This window comes from Rhinichthys klamathensis, unplaced genomic scaffold (genome assembly GCF_029890125.1).
Source record: "Rhinichthys klamathensis goyatoka isolate OS25496 unplaced genomic scaffold, OSU_Roscu_1.1 h1tg000281l_1, whole genome shotgun sequence".
NCBI lineage: Eukaryota > Metazoa > Chordata > Actinopteri > Cypriniformes > Leuciscidae > Rhinichthys > Rhinichthys klamathensis.
Window position 1 is genome coordinate 4,343,331 of NW_026606800.1, and position 27,473 is coordinate 4,370,803.

General features: G+C 39.7%; 1 protein-coding gene across 4 annotated transcripts in view; it reads left to right on the forward strand.

Moving 5' to 3' along the window:
- The window catches only part of nkain2 (sodium/potassium transporting ATPase interacting 2), a 162,045-nt gene that overhangs the window by 36,336 nt on the left and 98,236 nt on the right, over positions 1–27,473 (forward strand). For all 4 annotated transcript variants that reach the window (XM_056269267.1, XM_056269266.1, XM_056269265.1 and 1 more), the window contains exons 2-3: positions 18,489–18,626; positions 24,042–24,122. In XM_056269267.1, coding sequence (XP_056125242.1) covers positions 18,489–18,626; positions 24,042–24,122 — 219 coding nt within the window. The remainder of the gene's footprint in view (positions 1–18,488; positions 18,627–24,041; positions 24,123–27,473) is intronic.

Below are 27,473 nucleotides of genomic sequence, written 5' to 3' on the forward strand. Positions count from 1 at the left end.
GATCTTAATAGCATCTGGTGTTTCATGTGGCTCTGGTGAGGGCTTCAGATCTAGGTTGCACACATGCACTTTGCTGCTGCTTGAAGCCATGGACAGACTCGTTTAAGGACTTGCTAGCTGTGCGCAGCTGTGGTCCAGTCAAGGTCATGCGTCTAAGACGTGTTTCATGCATGTCTGACAGTAATTAATTGTGCCGGGCGCAGTGCTGGCCTTCTCTTCCTGTCCTCTCTCCGCTGCCACTTCCTATAGATTTCAACAGAGTTGGCTGACGTTTTAAAGCCACAGATGTGCTAACTTGCCAATATATTTCATATTACTTGATAGAGCATCATGCCGAGTTGAATCAATCGCTGTTTGTCTTTCCTGTTTTCCCCTTTGTAATGGAATGGCAAATGAGATGATTTACATTTTTAAGGTTACTTTTTCCTCATAAGTGATTCTCATCTATTTTCCTGCCAATAAAACACATCACAACAGAGGAAGTCTTCATCTAATGACGAACCCCCTAATGCTATTTAAATGACGCTGATTGAGGGGAAATGTGTGTGTGAGTGTTTGACAGTGATTGTCAGTTTTAGTTTTGGTAATACATTCCTCACCATCTGGACTATCAGTAGGAACTAACTAAAAACGAATATATGCAGAATTTCCAGTTAAAAGTACTTACTTTTAACTGGAAATTCTGCATATATGGAAATAATGGTGTATTTTTTTTAGTAGTATGTGTAAGATCTATTGGTACAGTTTTGTTTAAAAAGTTAGTTCACCCAAAAATGAAAATTATGTCAGTAATTACTCACCCTCATGTTGTTCCAGCCCCATAAGACTTTCGTTCATCTTCGGAACACAAATTAAGATATTTTTGATTAAATCTGAGAGCTGTCTCACTTCTCCATATTCTATGGGATCGAAACTTGCCAGCCCAGAAAGTCAATGTTTAAAGTAGTCCAAGTGACTACAGTGGCTCAACCATAAGTTTATCAAGCGACGAGAATACTTTTTGTATGCAAAAAAACCCTAAAATAACGACTTTATTCAACTATTAATTTTCTTCTGTGTGGGCCTCTGAGTTCACGTAGTGTAACAGCGCAGCGCTTCTGGGTTGTACGTCACACGCATCACACACATGACCAGAGTCGGCCACTAGTGAGCCTACGTTTTGACGTACAACCCAGAAGCGCTGAATAATGTTTGTTTTTTTAACAATCAAGCATGAAAACATTCTAATTCACCCCAAAAAACAAAATTAAGACTTCATAAAAGGGCATAATAGGACCCCTTTAATACAGGAGATATTCTTTGAATACAAGACTTACTATCTTACACCATCTTACTTTTTAAGTAAATTGATCTTTTTTAAGGATAGTTTAGATATTTTTATTGGAAAATAAGACAAAATACTGATTGAATATGTTTTTTGCAGTGAAACTAGATAATGATTTCAAGCAGTTGGAGTATCGGCTTTCTGTACTGACATAAACAGCAAGTCCGGCATATTCCGGAGCCTGTCTCATTCTCGAATTGTCCTCACTTGGCTCTTAGTTTGAAGCTCTGCGTCTGCGTGAGAGAAAATGAAGGACTGAAATCAATTTGAGCACTGCCATTTCCCTCTCAAGTGGCTTATTATAACATTACGCCACTGCCTGAGATTATTGATTCCAATCAAATCTGTTAGCTTCATTAGCTGATAGTTTCGCCTGTTGAGACGGATGAAAGATCAGTGAAAATGGCAGCCGATGTTATGATTTAGTTGTTTCAGATCGCATTATGTTTTTCCATTTAAATGCCAGTGAGGTTTTGTGTATTATAGAAATAGGAGCATATTTTCTCAGGCAGGGGTTTTTGAGATAGCAAAGCAAAAGCTTTTTAGATGATTAGGGGTTGGATGGAAAGAGAGCAAGCAGGAGCCAGAGACCTGTGCAATGCATTTAATCTCATAAAGTAATGCGCTGTGCTCACATTCAGCAATCAGCTCATCATGGTGGGCTGAAGTAGCTGACACTGTGACACGTGGAGGGTGAAATCACAGTAGCAATAACTCCGTTCTGATCTTTGTGCTTTGCTGGCTCAACGGGAGAAAGCATGCCCGCCGCAACACACTTTTCTTTCCTCAAGAGCTAGTCTTATTATGTGCATAACGGATTGGGTATTTCTCTCTTTGAATCTGCATCTTTTTTCTCGCTTTTCCATGTTGATAGTAGATGCCTTTACTGCGGTGGTTCCAAAATGCAGTGATGGTAATACATTTGCTAGTCTTTTTTGGCAAGTATCAGCTGTAAGTCTAGCTAGCCAACCAGTTGAACACTAGCTTGGTCAGTCTGGGAGACCAGCAAAGACAACCTTAAACTATGCTTAGACCAACAAACCATCTCAAACTGTATTTTTCCCAAGCAGAGATATGTTGTTTTCAAGGTCAAGGTCAAGGTAAACTTTATTATCCACAAGTAGGGAATTCATGTGGTCACCATTACACGCTCCACTGTTAAAAAACCTGCTGCATACAAATAAAAACATAGATACAAAAGCATTAAATACAAAAGCATTAAAACATTTAAACATTAAAACATAAGAAAAACACAGACAAGACGGACAAAACAACAAACATTATAGAAACATGACAAGCATGTGTGAATAAATAAACTAGCTAAATGCTAGCTGATTGTTGTACAGTCTAATTGCTGTAGGCACAAAAGAATTGCTGTACCTTGTGGTCCTAATTTTCCTTTGCAGTAGTCTACCACTTGACCTGTTACTTCTTTAGAAATTCTGATGAAGAGGGTGGGTTGAATCATTTATAATTTGTTCTATCTTTTTAAGACTAAGGTCATTGTACAATTGGGCTACAGATACTTGATCAACATTTTGCTGAATGTTAGCATTCCCATTCATCCTAATGGCAGTTGAGCAGCTAGCGCTAAGAGTATGAGAATTGTTTAAAGGGTTAGTTCACCCAAAAATAAAAATTCGTTCATATTTTACTCACCCTCATGTCGTTACAAGCCCGTTAGACTTTTGTTCAACTTCGAAACACAAATGAAAATGATATTTTTAATGAAGTTTGATTTCTGTCCCTCCATTGACAGTCTATGCGCTACCACTTTGACGCTTCAAGAAGTTCATAAAGAGATCATAAAACTTATCCATATGAATTTTTTTGCTTTATATGATGAACAGATTTAGGCTTTTATTCACAAATAAACATTGATCAGCGAACATAAACAGAAGCTCAATCGTACATGCTTGACATGCGGGAACAAACCTCATTAGTTCTTGCGGAAGCTCAAACGTGTTGCGTAACCCACAAGAAGGAACCTCATTGGTTCTCGCACGTCAAGCAAGCATGCTTGAGCTTCTGTTTACCATATCTGAAGTGTTAGTTGATGAATGTTTACATGTGAATAAAAGCCTAAATTAAATCTGTTCATCATATAAAGTGAGTGTGTTTCTTCAGAAAATTTGGATTAAACCGCTATAAAAAACAGTTGTGCTGCTTAAAATCTTTATGGAAACCATAATGTTTTTTTTTTAAAGGATTTTTTGATAAATAGAAAGAAATTGTATATTTTAAATTTAGTTGTTTTGTAACTATGTAAAATTCTTTATTGTCACTTTTGATCAATTTAATGCATCCTTGCGGAATAAAAGTACTAATTAAAAAAAAATTCTGACCCCAAATATTTGGACGATAATGTATGTGATATGTCATTTAAAATACATAAAGTGATGTTGTATTATGATGGTTAAGATTACATATATCAATACTGTTGGCACTGGCATTAAATAACCCCTTGGCATTGATAGGGAAGCTCAAAATGTCATCCATAACTGTAGTTTTGGTATTCTATTTGTTAAAGATTTTATTATATTGGTAAAGGTCAAGGGCTCTAACTAAGTGAATTGTTAATGCAATCATAATCATCTCATGAACAATACCTCTGCAGCAACAAGGGAAATGGAATATGTTAGTATGCACAATGATTGGATGGATGAAATTACACAACAATGATTGGCAAGTTTAAAGTGCCGTGCAGCTGTAATTAAAACGCAACCGAAGCCGAGACTCTGGAGTCCTGTTTGTGAGCGGCATCAGTTTACTCTGCGCTAAGTTTTCATCTCTCTTTCCTATATGTTACCTTACGCCAACTTGTACCCCAGTAAAATGAGAAGGATATATGGGTCCTGTCCTCTAACATTACCTGAAGGAAATTACTTGGGAGGTGAAACAAAATACCGTATTCCTTCATCTTATTTTCTATCCACTTTATTATTGAATTTTGAGGGAATTTGCAGTATACTGATAGCCTTGTGTTGTTTGTGCAGAATACCGATAGCAGCCAGTCATTGTGTTTCTCTGAAAACATGGTCTTGTTTGTTGAATGATACTGTTCAAGCCACATTATTTTGCCTCTCTTTTGATTCTTTTTGGCGTTCAAGGGACAAAATTGGGATCGGCTGGCTGCCTTAATGTTCCGTCTGATCGATGACAGGGTCAGATGATTGATGAATCAAGCAATCAGTGAGTTTCTCCCGTGGACTCGTGGTCGACGCACACGATCAATTCCTCTCCCAATGGAGTGATATCATTAAGCCTCAGGAAGTTTCAATAGCAGTCTCTGCAGGATCCTCCTGCCCATATATTTGACCTAGGAACCGGCTGTTAACTTTTCCAAAGTCAAAACACAATAGTGAGACTTTGCCAGGGCCCCAGGGCACAATATTACTTTTTTCGCAGTTTTCAGACCCAGGGTCCCAAAGCACTTTTGTGGAAAATTCACCCATTTTCAGGGCTTTTTTTCGTAATTAAAGTCGACAGCCACTTTGCTTGATTTTTCTCTCTCTCCTTGTTTCACTTAATCCATTGTGCTTTTTTATAATTCTCTCTTCGAAAAGGTCAGGGAATCATCGGAAAAGGTGCCCCTAAATCCCAGGCGTTCACAGGGATCAGAGATGAGCTACCATAATCTCCTCTCCTTTATGACAAGGGACATTTTTCTGCTTTGATATCAGATAGGTTTTGACCTTTGTATGCCCTGTCTATGTCACTTTCTGTCAAAGCTAGTCTCAGAGGTTTCTTGTTCATCTCATGAATTGAAAAAGGAGCAGCAAAATCCATGTTTGCTAGCTTTGAGACTGTATTTATGCTAATACACTATTTTTCAAATATTTGGGATCTGTACGATTGTTTTTTAAAGAAATTAATATTTGTATTCAGCAAGAATTCATGTAATTGATCAAAAGTGACACTAAAGACATGTGTAATGTTATAATGCTGAAAAATAAAGTAATATTAAGCAGCAGAACTTTTTTCAACATTGATGAGATAATAATAAATCTATATGATAAAGAATAAAAATTATTGAGCACCAAATCAGCATATTAGAATGATTTCTGAAGGATCACGTGAGGCTGAAGACTGGAGTAATGATGCTGAAAATTCAGCTTTGCCATCACAATTGCATTTTATATTAAAAATGATTGTTATAATATTTCACAATATTTCTGGTTTACTTTTTGTCCTGATGAGCATAAGAGACTTCTTTAAAAAAAGAAAAGAAAAACCCTATCAGCCCCAGAATTTTGAACATTAGTGTAAAAGTTGACCAAGTTAACTTTTATTTTAGCAAATGCACACACTTAAAATGTACTTTCTCGTCAGGAAAAAACATTGAGGATTCATCTTGCTCTTATTTCATATCCAAATATGTATGCAGTCAAACGGTCTCTATTGAAACATACCAAATCACAGGTCATGACTGTGATGTAAATGTAAGGCAGTGGAGGGGACGTTTTTTGGGGTCTTCAAATAAAGGGTTGCCAGATCCCAGATCCCTCTTCCAGATTAGATCTTTTGTAGGGGTGGTGTAGTTTAGTATTGGATTGTCTATATCTGATTCCTAACCTTCTGTGCTTTGTTCGTGGCCTGTTGTGTGCCTAATTCTCAGGATCAAAGCCTCTTCTTTCTGAAATGCTTCCCTAACAGTAGGGACGCTCTACTTAATTGACACCCAGATGTCACAACAAAGAGATGATGCATAACCAAGACCTTTCACTCAGGCTGCCATTTATTTATGTGAGAATGTGTAAGAACAGGGGGACTCATCATTCATATTCCCCTACTGAAGTTAGGCTGAATTTATGCCTTAAGGGAGCATTAAACAAATACAAATCCTATCTTATGCCATATGCCATATCTGCCTTTGATAATTGAAAATAAAAAATAGACACAAATGAGAGTAGTTTAGTCATACTCTATGTGTTTCAGATAATTTGGTCTTTGATGAGAAATGTTTGAGTTCATATTGACTTTGGTCAAATCTTAGCACAGTTTGGAGGAAGAGAAATATGAAATATATCAATTTTTCTCTGGAGAAATATGAGCCCCATTTGCTCTCCATTTCATCTCCATGCAGTCTACAATAAACTATTTCCGATGCTATATAAAGAATGATGGTTGTGTGAGGGGTGCTTTATGGGTGAAAGTGTGGGAAGATGGTCCCCCCAGCCCCCAACCCCACCCATCTCTGCTGAATGGAATAGGCCATCTCCATCAGCACATGTTCTTCCCCAGAGGGTGCCTGTCATCAGAGAGCATGTGGGCTTGTGGCAACGTGACCTTAGTAATACCCTGGCTGTTGAACATGCCTGACTTTCACAGGAGATTTACATAAGTATGAATGATAATGAATATTCACATCATTCGCCCCACTGCACTCAACTGCTTGACCCAAACGATGCTTTATGGGTGAAACTAGAAGAACCACAAACATTGGTGTTGTATCGTAGATCAGAACTGGTTTATGCAGCTTTAGTCATTGCCTGTGATATCAGTTACATTGCCGCTTGGGAATAGCTAGTCTCAGCCTCAGACGTCATGCCCACCATTGGCTGTTCATTGTTCATTTTAATGGTCCTGCATTATGGAAATTTCATTTTAAAAAGTAAAAACATTCCATGTCTCTCAATATCTTGTAAGACATATCAACTTACCAGTAGTACTACCCATGTTTAATTATAAGTATATTGGACATGCTCTTAGTTGCTAAGGAAATGTATGTTTTTTGTTTGTATTTAATGTATTATACGAATTCTTAAAAGGTTTGTGTGTGTGTGTGTGTGTGTGTGTGTGTGTGTGTGTGTGTGTGTGTGTGTGACATCACACTGTGGGAGCATTAGTGTTTAGTTCCTGAGATTGTGTGTAAAGTTGTTTTTTTTTCTTCAGTATACTCCAGTAATATTTGATTGGCACTAATAACACACCCATTAAACAATTTTATTATTGTTGATTAACGACGTGAGATTTGTATTTATTTATTCAGTGATAAAAACCCTGTAATGTATGTGGTGTAGAGTCAGCCAGCGCTGCTGTTGTGTGTGTTATTATTAGCTAAATATTTTATCTCCCCACCTATTCGGCAGCCTATTAATCAGAAAATGCATATTTGCACATAATTCTTAAAAAAACACAGCTTTATTTAACAAGCACAGTGGAAATTATTTTATTGGCCTCGGTATTGGAATATAATGACTCAGATGAAGGCAAAAGCAAAGACTGTCTCATATTAGTATAACATTTTTGCACCAGTCCTCTGAGCTTGGCCTGGCGTATTCAAAATCAATAGTTTATTTTAAGAGATTGGCAAATATTTATTGCACTGCATACATAGAAATTGAGCACTAATACAGTGGCCCCAAAATGTATTTGGACACTTAAGTCACTCTTAGAACTGTATGAATATTATTGTATTAGATAACAACATATCGGAGTGGGATTTGAGGGAGTTCAGGGAGCGTATAATGTCTCGAGATAACTTTATTGATGGACGTTTGACTCTGCCATTATGAAACAGCTTTGTACTTTTCAAAAAGCGGATGAAAGTGTGAAGCTCAACAGGCCCTGGTGCTTGTTACGCCGTGACTTCATGGTCTCTAAAGCCCTGAAAACAGGTTTCTCTGACCTGTTATTTCCCATTAACTTCCATGAGCGGATTCCAGCTCTTTTTTCGGCAGCAGAGCTTTTGGGCTTTTAAGAAACTGCCACGAACGGGAAAAACTGTCAGTCACCGAAATTTGGTAATGCTGCTATTTGCCAGCACTTCTCTGACAAAATCGCTTAAATGAGCAGTGGCACTTTCCCCAAACACACACAGTGAGAAGTGAAATAAATAAAGCGTCAAGCAATTATGAAGCCTGATGACAGTTTAAGGTCAGACAATTAGAGGGCTTCTTCACTGAAATCAGCTTACGGATACTTTTTTACCCTGAAGCTATGGAGGTCACTGTCACAGTGACGACTGAATCATTTAATGTATTTGTGTCATTTATGTAGCATCACCTACAGTAGGTTTTATGTCAGGGATCTATTTTTAATATTGCCTCAGTGGTCGTACGGAAGAACCTGAAGGATATATGACATATGGATTGAATTTCCATGCATCTCTAGAGTTCCTACTGTACCCTGACTAGTTCATATTTTACATATGTATTAGTAAAGCCATTGTGGCAGCTCTCACAGTGTGCTCTCTCCGCATGCTTGCAGTTTCCATCCCGCTCAGTTGACATTTGAGTTCACTGCGTGGTCTATTCCCGTATCAGTCTCGATCATCTTTCTGGCCCTCGGGCAACGGCTCTTTCGCCAGCCTCATTTAAATGCAAACGAATATTAAAATAGATTATCATCATTAACAATGCTGTATCTTGATGAATTTTATTCAGTTGCTCTCCTCCTCCCACCCCTAGAGCCATCCATACTAAGGAAATTAACATTCGCCACTTGGTTCCTTAAAAACCTCAGGGTGGCAAACAAGAGGCTCTTCTTCCCTGGTCTGTATTAATGAGGCTCTCAAATATGGGTGTGAAAAGTAATTCATGGGAAATTGCTTCCCGATTTACATTCTGTTGAGATTGATTGAGATTAAAAATCTGTTTTATAAATGTATTTTATTGATCTTATTGTGAACGTCTCATTAATGCTTATGTTTCTTTTTTGTGAGCTAGTCATTTTTAATTAAAATATCTTAACTCAATCTTCCGTGTTTAATCCACTTAACTGTACTTGCCTTGATTAGCTTTGAATTGGAACAGTACTTGGGCAGCGAATGGGGACGTTTCACAAGTCCACAAGAACACAATTACAGACAAGAACGCATATTGAGAAATGGCTTTTGAGTTGGTTCTTGACTTTATTTTTTGAGGAACAAATATCTAGCTCTCTGACATTTTTTTGTCTTGCAGCAAAATCTTCAGTGTGTGAAATTAAGTATATTAATGTGTGCAGTTTCCTCCATGGCCTCTTTTTCTTTGCTCTGTGGGTGTAAAGCACAATTACTTTAGCAGAGAGCTTTTCTTTTGCTGCCATTTAGACCTTTGAAGATTCTGGCCAAAGATCAGGAGGCCAAGAATATGAAACGGCCCATTGTGCGAAGTAGATAATGAATGCCATTTTTCAAGCTTAGCTACACATTCTGACAGCTTCCATGGAATCCCTCCACTACACATCATTGTATCTGATACATGCTGACACTGGAAGTGATCCTCAATGTCTATTACAAACAACACAGATACTCTTCAAATGCCCAACATGCGTCATTTAGTGTGGAATGCCTAGATGTGTGCGAATAGCAAGTCTTCGGTGTGGTAATGAGCACGTTCAGACAGCTCTGTATATGTAAATAACCTCGTGCATTTCAGTAACCTCTTGCTGGATGCGTGTAAATGTTGCCATTCATTACACTGGTTTACTGGCTCTCTGTGCAAGCCATGGACTTGATGTGCTTCTTTTTGCACCATTTCCTGGAAGTCTTCTAGGATAAAATGAAGCTCTTGAATTGAAGTTGTTTGTTTATTTATCCTGAGATGGACTATGAAAATTCAAGGCATGAATGTATTTGCTTAGTATGATAATGGATATTTGTGAGATTTATATAATATTTTGCTGTGTATATTCACACACACACACACACACACACACACACACACACACACACACACACACACACACACACACACACACGTACATGTACATATATAAATTAAAGTATGTTAAGATACAGTAGATAGATAGAGAGATAGATGTGCTCTTTTTCATACATTTCTTTAATGAGAGCTATGCAAACCATTTCATTGAATATGATGGATATGCCACTATATTTCACAACAACAGCAGTATCTGAAACTATACCAGATATCCCCATTAAGTCATCATTAAATCATCATACTTGCATACTTTTATCTGGAACCATTGAACTGTTGGATTCATCTTGTCTTGTCTTTCTTGTGCACCTCCGCAGGCCGTGCTCTCAGCTAAAGAGGAACAAAGGAAGTGCATAATGATGTACATCACCTAAAACTGATGGCTTCCTGTCACTGTAGTCAGTAGTGAAGGAACGCAGCTCTTAACTACCATCACCTCTTTCATTCTGCATTTGAAACGCTTCCAGCTGATATTCCTTTATGAGTCTTTTCCCTTCCTTTGCTCTTTCATGCCATACCATAGATTTCCCCCTTTTAATTAAAGGGATAGTTCACCCTATTATGAAAATGAAGTAATCATTTACTCACCCTGGTGTTGTTCTAATGCCGTATGACCTTCTTTCTATTTTTGGACCACAATGAATTAATGTTTTTTCTTCCTTTCTAAATGTAAATCGTAGTAACATGCTGCATTCAATGCAGGATTGCACTGATGTCTGGTCCCATGTGTATATCCTTTAAACATTTAGGGTCAGTAAAACTTAAAAAAACTTAAAACAAATAAATGTTTCTTGAGGATCTAATCAGCGTATTAGAATGAATTCTGAAGTATCATGTGACACTAAAGACTGGACTAATGATGATGAAAATTCAGCTTTGCCGTCACAGGAATAAATTTCATTTTAAAATACATTAAAATAAAAAACTGTGAAATAATGGTCTTCCTTCCTTCCTTCCTTCCTTCCTTCCTTCCTTCCTTCCTTCCTTCCTTCCTTCAGATTTCCATTCTAATGCAGTTATTGTCAAACAAAGGCCATTTCATTCATTTATTTAGAATTCAGTTTTTTAATGTCATCATTGAAAAATAATGTGTAAATGCATTGTAAAACCTTTTTAATGGTCAGTGATGTATGATTTCTTTGTTCATTTATCAGCTTTGTTATGCATAACATCTTGCAAATATTTCATTGAAACGCCCACTTGAATTTTTGCATTAACATGTCCATTGTACATGAAACACTGGAGAACAGCAGGGGTCCTTGAATGTGTCTCATTGTCATTGTGTAGTTTAGATTTCTTCATATAACTGTACAAAGATAAGTTTGTAAATGTTTCAAGTGCTCTTTGATAGCTTCTAATTATTTATTTACAGTAGTTGGCCCTGAGAACCTTCTTTGAGGCAATTGAAAGAAATAGACCTTTTAGAAAATGCACCATATTCATTTCCAATCATAATCCATCTTTTTCTGTAGTTACATAAAGTCAGTTGCACTTTATCAAAAAACACTGTTTCTAAGTAAATGAGACACAGTGCTTTTGGAAAAAACAATTGTCACTGCCTGAAGCGAACACCTCTTGAATTTTGTGTCATTTTCATCACAATCTCGCCCGTTGTAATGTCTGGCTGGTTCCTCTGACGTTGCATAGTCAAAGGATTTCTAGTACGCAGCACACCAACTGAGGGTTTGTACTTGGTGACCTCACACTTAATAAGTGTAAATACAATTTGCAATATCTCAATCTTTAAATGTCTCCATACCTCAAAACCCGCCGCCTGACTCCAAGTGAATGTGTCATAGATTAGTTAACCATTCAATTCTGCTGTTATTTTTGCAGTCTCATCTCTGCAGAGCAACATTAAAATCACTGGCGGCAGCAGCAGATGAAATTGGATTACTGACGGACAATGGAGGCAGGCCAAGATGCGTCTTCCCTCTGCCGTGTTTCATGGGAGCTTTCTTCATTAGCCCATGCTCAATCTGTAGTTAATGCTCTGTGGCGCTAATGCTGGGAAACGCTATAACTCGGCTAGCCTCTTTTGAATGCGGGTGAAGCTCTCTATTCAACCTGCCCCTACTGATTGATTAGCTTTTGTCTTTCTGATTAAAGGCTGCTGGTCCCCCTTCGCACCGAAAGAAATATAAATGGGACGAAAGGCAGAGAGAAACTGAGTGGGAGAGAGGCGAGCAAAAGCACAAGGTTGGGAGAATGAGATTTGGCTTTGTCACAGGGAGAATGAACTTTAATCTCAATCACAGACTGAAAGCGTGCGCTATAGCAGGCTAATCGCTAATGGGATGCTTCTGCTGCCAAGTAATAATCATGAGAAAACATTATGTGCGCATAAGGAAGGGAAAATATCATTACAGGAATTGGTTACGCTGACCTTTGCATTCGATATTCATTACTGAATTGGTTTAGTGATGCTTTTAGCTTGACACTCTCACTCCTTGTTGTCAATTTACCATGGTTAAGGAGTGTTGTTACCAAAAAAAAAAACAAGACAAAAATCCCCTCGACCGTGGTAAAACGTAGCTAATGGTCTTAAGTGGCTTATTTTTTCTCTAAAATTATAGCAATAACAGTATGTTCAATAAATAAATGCATTTATTAATATTTATAATTTTAGTAAACAATTCTTACACCAAGTAATACCGTTCATTATGCTAACTGTACGTTGTTTACCACTTTAATGGCTTGAAGCAGTGTTCTCATATCTCTAACTGATAGAGCATGGTGCCAGAAAGGTCGTGGGTTCAATTCCGACATACTGGTGTACATTCCCACATATAAGTTATACAAGTGTCTCCCAAATGAGTCGATGTAAATTGTAGCAATTTTGAAAACACATTGTTCAAAAGTTTGTGGTCAGTAAGATTTTTTTCTTTTGAAAGAAATTAATATTTTTATTCAGCATGGAGACATTTAATTGATTAAAAGGGACAGTAAAGACTAAAACATTGTTACAAAAAAAAAATCTAGCCAAATCTTGGACAAAGTGTGGTTTTCACAAGAATATTAAGCAGCACTACTGCATTCAACATTGCTTATTATAAGATATGTTTCTTGAGCAGCAAATCAGCATATTAGAATGATTTCTGAAGGATCATGTGACACTGTAACGGCTGCTGAAAGTGCAGCTTTGTCATCATTGAAATAAATTACATTTGAAATATATACTAAAATAGAAAACATTTATTTTTAAACCTGCAGTCCGCAGTTTTTCCTCTTTGTCGCCATCTCTGTTCGAAATCTGCAATTGCAGTTATTCGTGGAATTATCAACTTTACGTGAGTTGTGCCTCGACACGGCACAGCGCGGATGAATCCAATGTTTGAGGAGAGTGTGCAGCTGTCAGTCACCGCACCGGTGTGGATACTGTCATTCAGAATCACAGATTATTCTTTTTGTAAGTATGACCAACATAAGTATTTTCACCCTAAATTGTCATCTGAACAAGTAAGTAACATCCACTTTTTTTCTGACCAACTAAGGCAGTAAATCGCGCTGATTAAATCTAATGATCGCTTATCATATCACGTCAAACCGTGCAAATTATACTTTGTTCTCAAATTGTTAATGTTAACAACATCAGCATTGCGTGACTACATTTAAAGCCCTTCTGATATTATCCTTGTTTTCGCATGGGCCGGTTGCAGTCTCTTTTTCCTAACTCTCAGTCCAAAGTCTTTTGCATTTTACAACGGATGAATCTCCAGTTGTCACTGGTGATTGTCGCTTGAAACTTTCTGGATCCGCCATCAAATTGATAAGTTTAATTATATCAAGTGCTGTGAGAAAAGGCTATAAATCTCCACCTTCAACATCCTCACACACAATATAGCTTACTAGCCAAGACTCCTTCTTTATGTGTACAGATGTGACGTAATGACGCAAAGACATGCTCGAATTTCTCCAAATTAAAAACATTATTACAAGCTTACCGTTTTGAATCGAGCTACGGCAAGCAGATAGTTTTGAACACTGGTTATGTATTTGCTCAATTTATTTTGGATAATTTTTAACCCAAAAAAGCTAAGGACTGCAGCTTTATAATGTAATTATATTTCACAATATTTTCTGTAATTGTAATAAGATAAATGTAGCCTTGGTGAGCATAAGAGACTTATTTCAAAAACGTGTAAAATTTTACCGACCCTAAGACTTTTTATTGGTTTTGTATATCGGCGTTTCAGTGGCTTTGAATGTGTTTTTAGAGCCTTAGTATGAGTGTTATGATTTGTTTATAGATGCGTACTTGTGCATACTGAAGTACTGAATGTTTGCTCTCTTTTTTGTTAGTGTTTAGTCAGTGATTTTGCACTTCATCCTTTAAGGCCTATCTTCTGAACATTAATTTCTCATGTATAAAAATGACTTGATAATCTCATTCAGAGCACAGCTGCCCTACAATGCTGTTTACATCACTGTTTATATGAAAGGGGGCCCAGGGACCACATTAATGGGGATCCCGGCCCACACCTCAGACAAGAGCTTGCAACCTCCCCATAAAATCCCTTTAGGTTTTCTCCCCCGATTGGACATGCATATTAATGCCTGGGCTCTTTTGGGAATTCTGTCAATAAGCGCAGGTGTCTACAAAAGCCCGACAGAAGAGAACTGTGAAGGAGAGTGCCATTAAGACGTATTTTAAAGACATTGTCAACACACCATCTTTCACCAAACAACAGAATATAACATAATTAGCCATATTTGCATTTTGCAACCTATTCGCAGGGAGGCTAGATTGTATTTTGTGCTGACATATGGTCTCCCTTCAACACAATGGCATTGTGGTTTATTAGTTGATTTCAGGGCTGGTTGTAGTTTTAAGACTTCGCTAAAGCAATGGAACCACTGAGTCGGGTCAATCGTTTTTTTCTTTTTTTCTGTGTGCTTAGTTGCTGCACAACTATGGCTGAACAGTGCTTCTGAGAATTGGTGTGATGCATGGCTCACTGGAAGAGCTTTTGATAATGAAGGTATATGGATCGAACGTGGTGCTATCATGCTCTCTGGCTCTTTTCTTTTTTTGGTTTGATAATGGAAAACAACCTATTAAACAAGTACTCCAGCCAATATTATTGTATTGTATGTCATTATGTATTCATCTTTAAGTTTTTTCAAATTTGTACTTTCGTTCTTCCCAGGAACACAAACGTTTGAAGAATTGTACTAGTGGCTATTTTCCATGCTATAACGGAAACTGATGCTTTCATGCATCAAAAAGCAGCAAAAGCGTGATTCAATGTATCAAAATTAGACCATGAAACTTAAAAAGGCCATATTCTGCCCTTTTACAATGTCTTGATTTTGTTTTTGGGGTCTACTAGAAAAGGGTTTCATGCTTGAATGTTCAAAAAACTGATTATTGTTTACATATTTTACATTGTTGCAGCACCTCTCTTCCCACACTGTCAGTAACGCTCTGTTTAGTTCTTGTCTCTATGAAGCCCCTCCTTCCGAAAAGTGCAATGTGCTCTGATTGGTTGACTAGACCAGTGTGTTGTGATTGGTCAACTGCTTGGAATATGTTTTGGAAATGTCACGCCCCTTACCATGATTGCGAGTTTCAACAACTAATGCAAGTCAATCAGGCCTCGTCCCTTTTTCTGCATATGAAATTTTCTTTTTAAGATTTGAGTAATTATTTACTAATTATCTTTCCCTCTAGCGAACTGTTATTCCCTCTGACTCGATGGAGTTATCGAGTTGAACTTGAGAATGTGTTGGGTCCAATTCATGAACGAATCATTCAGACCAGGTTTGCTAACAAAATCTGTCTATTTATTGGAAAGATTTGACTCTCAAAAATGATTTATTCACAAATCGCTACTTCTCTTATTAACTCTTATGAACGTTCAAAGGAGAGCTAGATCAGATTTCAACATTTTAGTTACAGTACATCTTAATTTCTGGTCTGTTCATCACAATGATATTGTGTGATTTCAGAAGACTTGAAATATAGTGCACAAGTTGTTTTGAAGTGGTGATTTGGTGTCCTTTTTAGAAGATTGAAAACCTGAGTTCTCATGCATTGTAATTTCATAAAAAACAGCAACCAGAATAATTCTTCATAAACAGTCTTTTGTGTTTCAGAAAGTCTGTATGTTTTGAACAAAATCACGGCGAGTAAATAATGACAGAATTTTCTTTTATGAACTATTCCTTTAAGAAAACAGATGGTAATGCATTTGTCTTTTCATCCATCTGTTTCATAGAGGAAATATGGAGGACAGTGAAAATAAACAAGAGCTAGTGCAGGGGGAAATCACATGCCATGATTCATAAAAACACACCATGCCACTGAAGGCTGAAAGGGAAGGCAAAACATAATTGTGGTAAAAAAAAAAAAAGTGGGTGGAATTTGGAAAGGGGACTACTTTTATTCTGACACAAAACTAATCTCATCTGCACCCCAGAGCTGTGAAGATTCTTAATCAAAAAACTTGTGTGAAGTGCACGCTGGTGTTGCTTGGTGTTGTCAGGATAATACCTTTCATTATGATCGAAGACTTAAGTGTTTGGGACAGACACGCTCACCAGATGTATGCTAGCAGAAGCTCAAAGGAAACGCCCAGACAACAGAAGACACGTCCCTCGGGGAGACCAGGGGGTGGAGGGGGGTCACAAACTGGTCCTCACTGGGCAGAACTGCATGGACAAGATGCACAGATTAATAGACTCCTGAGCTTTGTCTACTGTTGATAGATTTATAGCATGAACTACTGCTCAATTACAAAGAAATGGAAGCTTTAGCTTAAGTTCTGTCAGGAAGACTCAATCAGCGCGCCATGTATTACCTCATCCCTATTCAATCAGGCGTTAACAGTCACAGTATATAAGATTGGTACTTACACTTGTCTGAGTTCGCAGATGCTGACGCTGCCATTCACCTCCATCCTCCCCAACCACCACCAAGACGGTACCTTCCCCTCCATCCTCCCCATCACCACCACCAGGATGGTCCCTTCCTTACCTCCAGGGGGTCGGCTGCGCCCCCGCCTTCATCTCAGGCGGGACATGCAGATTCGGCTAACCTCGCTTTGCTCGCTAAGGACGGGGCCTACGCCAAAGAACTCATAAATTTATGCTTGCTGAGCTGTCAATAAATGTATATAGCCATTCAATTTATCTCCCGAGTCTTTCTGGTAGAACAGTGTTTCCTTCACTTTCATGCCAGCTACAGCGCCATTGCAAATTATTTTTTAATAAGTTGTGAGTCGTACAAATCCTTCACTGAATGAATCACTAAATCTGCTAAAGTGGTTACTGAATTAACTTCTGATTCGCTTACACGGGACTTTGTTTTTATTCATATCTGTCAAAGCAAGAACTGTTTTGTGAAAGGTTTGTGAAACTCAAATTGGTAATATTAGTGCTCATATGACAACGTGTAGTTTAAGATATTGGTTCCCTTTTGACTAAGATTTTTTTTTTAAAAAAATTTATTAATAGAAACTAGGAATGTTGCTATATTAAAGGGGTCATGAAAAACGCGTTCTGTGTGAACTGCCCCTTATATGGGGTCAAAAGACCCCTTTAAATGAACCATGATTCATTTTGTAATTCCAGAATATTCAAGATTCTAATAATGAAGTAAATCTTCAATTGTTTTTCTCACAAAAACTGATAAATTTGATCCGCTGGATGGACTGCAGGGTTGAACAGCCCCGCTGTAAAAACATCATCCAGTAGGAAACACTCATATATAGCATCTCTGTGCAACTTAAAGTCATTTGATATTCATACTGCTATTGAATCCTCTATTGATGTTCACTTGAGAGGCTGTTTGTTAAATGAATCTATTGAGGTCACAATGACATTTGTGTTTTCAGCGGCTGCATTTTCAACCTTCATCTTGACGCTTTGCTCTTTACTATCCTCTGTTACATCATGCGGCAAACCAGATGATTCAATGGCGATATTTTTGCTTGGTTTCGTTTCCAGATAAGACATTGAGCATCTGAGGTTGTTAAAGGCTTCTCGTGCCTGTTGGTGAATGCAGCTGGAGACACGGGTTCTATTAGCATTAGCTTTATGAAGCTGGCTGCTTGTAGGTCCTTTGGGGATAAAACCGTGACCCTGCACTGGTCCGCTTTTGGAAGTGCCATAGCTTGTGGTATTGACATCAGTGTCATGTCCAATCAGTGGCTGAGATTGGAGCACCCAGAGCTGCGAGGCTGGACTTGCCAGCTTTAATTTCCAAGTCAACTCTGGTTTTTGTGGAAGGGTGGGGGTTTGACTCCGGAGAGCGGCACGTCTCGGTCCTAATTAATCGCCTGTGTGACAGGGGTATTCCTCTGGCTTCCTGTAGGCTGTGTGCTTTCACATGTGGCCTGGCAGTCCGTCATCTCACCCTGCCTTCCAGCTGGCATCAGAGTGTCATCATAAAGCGACCCCCAAAGCTGGAAATCTGTTTACGCCTTTATGCTAATAAATGCTTGTATGTCAATATATTGTCTTTGTTTTTGCTTACTAGTAAAGCAGTGTCTTTTTCCTCTGTTTCTCGTTTCCAGATCAGCATCTTGGAGCGACAGATATTTGATTTCCTTGGATACCAGTGGGCTCCAATCCTCACAAACTTTGTCCACATCATCACAGTGATTCTAGGACTCTTTGGAACAGTACAGTTCAGACCGCGATATGTGACCATGGTGAGTTTACATATATTTTCATATTCCGTTTGTGACATATTCTTTTTCACCCCTGCAGGTTATGCTGTCATTTTGTTGTATTAATACACCCTGGAGTCCTAGCCAGGCAAATCTGTTCCATGGTACGTTTTTGTCCTAACATTTTGCAACCGTGATGAGCAGCAAGACATTTTGACAGTCGTTTGGTTTCAATCTTGTTTTATTAGCTAGCCTCACCCACAGTGAAATCTCATTGGTCCAAAATCCAGCTCCACATATGCTCTTTAACATCAAGGGCAAGATTTACTAACAGCTTGCAGTAGCGCAAACCCTCTTTTGGCGTTAAAAAATTACTGTCAGGAGGATTTACTAAAGACACACAGTGAAAATTAGCGCTGAAAAGGCGTGGACAGTTATTTTTGCGGCTGTCCTTATTGCATATGAATTTGTTGGAGTTTTCCTTTCAAACGCAAGTTGAATGTAGATCACGCGCAGAACTTTCCACTTCCATCAACGCTTTTGTGGAATTGCACTCTCACAATAATATGCCATGTTTAGTAAATCTGGCCCAAAATAAGTTCTGATTGTTGTTTGCAGCAGTTTCGGATTGAGTATGGACAGTCTGTATTCCCTAACAAACTAAGGGAGGTATGAAAACATCCTTAGATGTTTTAATCACGATCTGCATTTGTGTCCAAAATGGACTAAATTGTTACAATGTTGCATTTTCTCTTTAATTTGGCTCGTAAATAAAATTTAAAAAAGACCAACATTTGTGTCACATTAGCCCCTTTCACACAGCGCTTTGAACCCGGCAAATTGCCGGCAAATTGCCAGAGTGCCTTCTGTGTGAACGCAAACACGACCCGGGATTGATGCCGGGATCGATGCCGGGTTGGGGACCTAGTAACATTGCCGTGTTCAGACCCGGAACGCGCGCTGTGTGAACAAAAGCCGTAACCAATGCCGTGTCGTAATGATGACGCTGAAGTGAAGTGAAAGCAGGCTAGTGAAACGGTACGTAATGCGCTAGTTTATGATCGAATCAGAGAAGAAAATGCACAAGCGTGGTTTCTCCAGAGAGAAATCGCAGCTCATAAGCAAACTATACACGTTGCTGAGACATACATGTCACATCGATGTCACGTGTCTTTCCGGAACATACACGGGTTGTGTGTGAACGCACTCTCTGATTCCGGCAAATCACTGGCAGTGTGAATGAAGCAAAATCAAACGAACCCGGGTCAAATCCCGGGTCGCTTTATCCGTGTATTTTCCGGAATCTCTGTGTGAAAGGGGCTATTGTCACATCTCTATTAAAATAAACCCTAAACTCTGAACCAGCCTAAACTGGTTTGCTGGTCTTAACTACCTTAATATGGTCTGGTGACCCAGTCTGGCTAAGCTGTCGTTTAGCTGTGTGGCCGGCTGGTCTATCCATCTGACCAGTGGCTTAACTTTGTTTAAAAAGTGGGTGGGACAGGAGTGTGTGTGTGTGGAAAATAACGCACAAAAAATAACATTACGATGTCCACTCATCAATATCAGTAGTACATTGAGTTTAATTTATTGACATAGAACTTAGGTTTAATGTTCATGTTTCATGTTTTGTGATTTCACTGGAACGAATAGAGAGTCTCCGCAACAGCTTTAAGTGATAGATAGAAGTGCTGATCAGTGTGAAGACTGCACAGTGTGCACGAGCACCAAGAGAACACTGTTGCCTTCTTCCACTGATAACAGTGGCAACGAGCACTCAGCATGTTTTCAAAAACAAACAACACATTCCAGATCGCCTCTTATTTAACACAAACGAACGAATTGATGATCAACTGGAGATGTTTCTTTTGCATTAGGTACATTCATACCACGAGATGTTTCAAAAAGTGAGAGGGACAATATCGACCTTGGCAAAAAGTGGTGAGGATGCATCTGACCAGCTGAAAAGTGCTCAACACCTGTGTAAAACAAGGCAAAAGACCAGCCTGGGAGACCAACTAAAACCAGCAAACTGATTTAGGCTGGTTTTAAGATTTGTTTTTTCAGGAGGGATGTGAGCAAATTGTCCCTTCATTGGTCGGAATGTTTTTATAACCAAAGCTCAATGGATTTATTGTAGCTTTCTTTCTCTTATTTTGTATTCCTTAAGGTAGTTTTGGTTCAACTTTTTGGTGCAGATTTGATTGATTGCTGTGTTAATGTATGCCCAAACAAGGGAGAAAATGCATCTGGTTCTGAATCAAATGAATCATGTGAAACACCCTTACACCGTGTCTACACTGGGAGCGAAGATTGTTGTGACACATCAGAAATGGAAGCAGGCATCAATTTACAGTCGATGACTCATTGCATCAATTCAATTTGGCATCAATTTACAGTCGATGACTCATTGCATCACGCTGCATCCAGTGTAAACAGAATCGCTGATTATAATAGATTCGGTTGGCCGCTCGCATCCAGTGTAGACATGGTGTGAGACAGTTTTACGCATGATTTATATTTGTATCCAGTCCATCAAGCAAGTTATACCTAATATATGGTATTGTGGAAGAAACAGTTGTTCAGCACGGATGAGATTAGACCGCATGTTGTGACAGCTTTCTCTACAGTCGGGTACAACGGACATTTAACACCCTGGCCAGCGTAACAGAGAGATATCAATGTACTGACGGACCGGGTCATTGACTCAAATGTGACTCGGACCATGTCACCCAGTTGAGATGAAACAGATTGCCTTTTTTAGTGTTATGTGTCTCCCTTTGGAATAAACAAAGCTCGATTTTTCAGTCAAGGAGCAGTGGCTGGCCAGAGAGATGGAGAGAGAGTCTCCTACAGAGATAAATTGCTCACATTTGAACATTACTCTTGCTTATATCTGTTTTGGGGATGCTGTCAGGCCAGATAAATTTTTATTCTAATTCAACTTGGCACGTTCCAGTGGCTGGCAAATGGCCAAATGAGGTTCCACTACATGCCCACATCTTCTGTATCTAATGTCCTGACAACACGTCAGATTTCAAGATGGTAAAATTCCTCCAGTCTCCGAGACACAACGGTCTGCTGCGCTCTGTTTGTGGGGAAAGGTTAGGCTCAAACAGCCCTCGTCAAGAACGCGTTCATAACCTCCTCCCTCCGGATCAACTCGAATGCGTGTTAGAGATATCAAGCAGGATTATGAGACTTAATTGAAGTCAATCGCTCCGTCTAGACCCCCTCCTGCTCTAACATGCGGAGGAGGCTCCTTCTTATACAGCAGAGCATGGAAGACAGGAGATACATCAACCACATTCTAGTTGGAAGACAATCATGATGTGTTGATCTTTGCCCCTAGCCCGAGGCCCTCACGATTCTTTGCATATTTAACTGCAAATCTAAATAAAGAACAGCTACATTGCAAGGGTTGACCCCAAGTAAGTCAACCCTCTTGTACAAGGTCAGCTTTAATAAATGGCTGCAATAATGCTCAACTTGAAAATCATAATGACTAGATTCAGCAACGAATCATGTGTAAGACTTAATAAAGGGCTGGAGAATTGTTTGCACCTAAGATGTATTGAGCAGTAGCGTTGTTACAATTAGTTGAACTATTTTCAGTATTCAGTATAACTAATTCTCAGTATTGTTAGTTTTTAAGTTATTTAGCTTTTCATTATCAAAGCTTTTTTATTTTATTGGTGGGTAACATCGACAAACAAATTTTTTACAAATTACATTTTCCCTGACAATGTTTTTTTTTAACCAATTAGCAAATGAATAAATATGTATTAGAACAAATTATATATGACTATTTATATTATTCCATGCTTATTAAAAAATATGAAGTAGCTTAAATGTAGTAAGACATGTAGCTTGTAGCTAACTAGCTATCTTCTCTAAATAATAGCTTTCAGCATAGCTTTGCTAATTTATCGGTAGAGCGCTGGATTGGTAGCTTAGCTAGCTATAATTTTGAGTGGCTTGCCTAACACTGGTAGAGAGCAGGATCTTGATGAGTTGGGATTTCAACAGAATTGGTCACTCCCCATAGGAAGTTGAGTGGGAATGACAGGAAAATAAATTTACTGAATTGCAATTCAAAGAAATGCAAAAACAGAGAATGTCTGTCTGTCTGTCTGTCTGTCTATCTAATGGTCTATCTGTATATCTCTCTTTTCTGTCCTTCTGTCTATAAGCTAATAGGTCTATCTATCTATCTATCTATCTATCTATCTATCTATCTATCTATCTATCTATCTATCTATCTATCTATCTATCTATCTATCTATCTATCTATCTATCTATCTATCTGTCTGTATATCTGTCTTTCTATCTGTCTGTCTGTCTGTCTGTCTATCTATCTATCATTCTATCTATCATTGCTCTATAGTTCTGTCTGCATAAACACCTGCACAGTTGAAAGCTTTTATTTTTCAAAACAGAGACTTTAACAAGCCAACATACAAAGTCTGACTATCTTTGCTTTTCTAGTTAAAAATTAGTGATATGAATTTCTTTGAATTTTAATTCTGATTTATTGCATTCAAATTTAGCAGGCATTCTTAGTTCAATTCTGAATGGTGCACAATCCTAGCAGAGAGGTAGTACATTTGTAACGGGAGGTTGAAGTGTCTTTGCACATGCTCATTTTTATCAAAGCTAAGTCCATATTGATTTATCTATTAGAGCCACTTTTGGGGAGCTACTCGAAATGCATGTCGCTAACTGCTCATTTTCAAGCGTTAAAGGCCGAGTTTTTCCGCTCAAGTCCCATCAGGTAATTCAGATTGATTTTGCATTTCCCCTCGCTCAGTATTTCATTTGTACTCACCTGTCTCACTTTGAATTGGATCAGATAAGTGTTATTTTATCTAAAGATCACTGCCTGCCTAACAGTCCTCTGAGTTCTCACGCAGCGTAGCCTACCTCTCACATTTTAATCAGTAAAACATGCTACGAGCTGCTAATGCTCATGAGCAAATTCAGCTACTCTCGTCTTTTGAACAAATTCGTTTAACATAATAGCAGTTTGCTGCATTCCCTAATGATGCGAAACGGGATGAGACCTGTGTTTATTTAACAAAAATTTACTTCATTTTCAGAGACACCCCCCTGCGACGGCTACAATTTTGCTGGGGAATATGTTTCATAATCACATCCCGCTATTTCGATAAGCGTTAACTCGTGAACCGGGGAACGAGCCACCCTCACAAACTCCCACACAGGGCTCTTGCTTCCACTGTGAAATGCATCGCCTGCCCATATCGCTTCTTTGGCAGATTCTAGATTTGTGGAGGCAGAATGTTTTAAGGAACACACATCGGAGAATTAATTACAGAGAAAATATCCCACTTACGCCAATTAATCACGCATATGCAAATGTTTATTTGGTTAGGGGGTTATTGGGGGTCTGAGGTTGAAATGGATCTTTCAAACACCATGTTCTTGTCTTTTTTACAGTATGCGGTTTGGTTGGTGCTGTGGGTCGCCTGGAATGTCTTCATCATCTGTTTTTATTTGGAAGTGGGTGACCTTTCAAAGGTAACATCTGATTTTGTACTTCTTTTGCAATGTATAATCCCTCAGCTTGGGTATCAGTGTTTTCTGTTTATGTCTAAGCTCTGTAAGCAGTGTTAAGTGTTGTTCATGAATTTAAAAGTGGCTTTTTTTAAAGAATATGTTGCAGATCATCAACCTGCATTAGTAGTAGGTCAGGAAAGGCATGTATTGATTCTTTTATCAGTATTTCAGAGTCACAGCTGGGTCTACATTAAAATCCTTTCTAGAGCTGGATACAGGGCTCAGACTGAGTTTTGGGGTCAGTTTGCCTAGTGAGATTTACTACTTTTTAGTAGATAGATTTATCTTTCTTTCTTTTTTTCCTATTGTACTTATATCATTTTTCTAGGTTTGATATTTTAACTCTTTGCCTTCCAGGTTTTGTTTTTTTTAAGTTGCGAGTCAGTGCCAGCATTTTTTATCATTTTCACACAACTTTAATGGCCCCCAGGATATTTTGTTGTGTGAATATCTGAACATTAAATACATCAAAAGACAGAACAGGGGGAAAAAACTATTCTAGCTTCATGCTTTCTTTTTTTATCAACACTTGAATGAAAGCAACATTTTGAACAAAAAGCTGAGAAAATTTCATTTTTGTCAAAGGCTTTGTCCAGATCAGATTCAGAATGATGATCAAAACATAGATCGAGTAAATCGAGTCCATCAACAAAGCTTGTGCAGTCCTATATCTTTTTATGGGTTTGACATTTCATTCGGTAACATTAGGCAGTTTTGATTTAAATACTGTTGAATGTTTGGTGAGCGCAGTAGCTTACATGTGCGTAAGCAATCTTCTAAGCTTCTTCTTCGCTTATTTTTGGATTCTGGGATTCTGTACTCTTAGAGAAGATGCATTACAGCACCCCCTATAACAGTGAAAACATGGATTCCCAGAAAAATATGTCAATGGCGGGGAAAGAGTTAAGTGGTGGTGCATCATCAATTAGCCTGCTCTTATACACATTCTTTGGTTGTCTTGTCTGCCATGACTGTTAATTTTTTTAAGATGGCTTGCCAACTTTAAGAAATTCTAACGTTTCCATCCTGTTGCACTCCATCTAGCTGTTTTTAAGTGTAAGATATCAAGATACCAGGAACTGCATATCAATGCATTAACAACCACTCAGTACACCCCAGCAAACGCATAGCAACGCATTAACATCCACTCAGAACACCTTAGCAACTGCATACGTAGCAACACTCTGACAACCACACAGAACACCCCAGTAACCGCATAGCAACGCGATAACAACCACTCAGAACATCCCAGCAACTGCATACGTAGCAACACACTGACAACCACACAGAACACCCCAGTAACCGCATAGCAACGCGATAACAACCACTCAGAACATCCCACCAACTGCATAGCAACACAATAACAACTACTCAGAACACAACCACATACGTAGCAACGCAATGACAATCGCTCAGAATGCCCCCACAACCACATAGCAGCATAATTACAACCACTCAGAACAGCTTAGCAACTGCGATGTCTTGGTGCCCATCTACAACACTCTAGCATCTTAGCGGTGAGTTTTGCACAGGCAAGCACACTTTTTTCACTTTTTCTTCCAAAACTGTAAACATATTGCATATAGTTTTTCCCTCTCCCCTCTATTTTCCCATCTTTGCCCCCTTCGTTTCAGCTAATAATAATTTATTAAATAGCCCATCGTCTGCTCGTGTGTGTAGAAATAGCGAGGAAATATGTTATTAAAATTTCAAATACTGTACCCAATTAAATGGTAAACCAGCCATGAAACTTGATTACTAGATCCATGGAGCCCTTTACATTTTTATCCTGAAAGCTGTTATGGTTCCACATCAGCAGAGGAGACCCCTAATTTTATTTTGATTTCTGATTATCATCAGCTGGTTCAGTTCAGTGTCAGTGCAAGCTTTTATATAGGGACTTCAGGCCTGTTACGGGTGTGGTGCAGGTTGAAGGAGAGGCAGCAGTCAGCAGATCAAATTCAATACTCTTTACTAATATAACTCAAAACAGGAATCCAGGAAACATAACCACACCAAATACAAACGTACCATACACAAACGTTACATAAACGAGAACCGACAAGGAGTGAGGGAGAACACAGGGTTTACATAGACAGAGAACAGATTAGGGAAACAAGGCACAGCTGGGGCAAATGAACTAGACACAGGTGAATAAACTAAACACTAACGAGGAGCGGGAAACTGGAAACAGGACTGAACCAAATACACAAAGAACGGGGGAAACACAGGACACACATGTAACATAACGCCCCCTCCAAAAAGGCGCGTCCTCGCGCCGTATAACTTCAAAAGGGGTGGGGGGGCGGGCGCCCTGGAGGCTGACGAGGGCGTGGCCTACCCTGAGCAGGAAGCCTCCAGGGCGGAGCAGGACGTGCAGGAGGCCAGGGCGGAGCAGGATGTGCAGGAGGCCAGGGCGGAGACTTTCCCTCGGGCGGCCAGGGTGGAGACTTTCCCTCGGGCGGCCAGGGTGGAGACTTTCCCTCGGGCGGCCAGGGTGGAGACTTTCCCTCGGGCGGCCAGGGTGGAGAGGCCACTTCAGGTGGCCAGGGTGGAGAGGCCACTTCAGGTGGCCAGGGTGGAGAGGCCACTTCAGGTGGCCAGGGTGGAGAGGCCACTTCAGGTGGCCAGGGTGGAGAGGCCACTTCAGGTGGCCAGGGTGGAGAGGCCACTTCAGGTGGCCAGGGTGGAGAGGCCACTTCAGGTGGCCAGGGTGGAGAGGCCACTTCAGGTGGCCATGGTGGAGACGCACCTTCAGGTGGCCTATATCCCCCCCCCAAAACTTTCTTGGGGGGAATCACAGGCTCTGGGACAGGCTCTGGGACGTGGACAGTCTCTGGGTGGGCAGACGGGACGTGGATCAGGTCAGGCTTGGGAGGGCTGGATGGGACCAGTAGAGAAGGCTCTGTAGGGCTGGCTTGAAGCTCAGGCTCTGGCGGGCAGGCGACGGGCTCAGGCTCTGGCGGGCAGGCGACGGGCTCAGGCTCTGGCGGGCTCAGGCTCTGGCGGGCAGGCGACGGGCTCAGGCTCTGGCGGGCAGGCGACGGGCTCAGGCTCTGGCGGGCAGGCGACGGGCTCAGGCTCTGGCGGGCAGGCGACAGGCTCAGGCTCTGCAGGGCTGCAGGGAAGCTCTGGGCTGGGTTCATGGGCTGTAGTTGATGTGTGTGCTGCCCACACACACAAAACAGCCACGGACACCACAATGAGCGCTGTGTCTTCCAGAGCAGACTCAAGTGCAGCATGAATGGGCTCCAGCGCAGGATCAGCGGGCTCCGGCGCAGGATCAGCGGGCTCTGGCTCGGATTGGCTGGA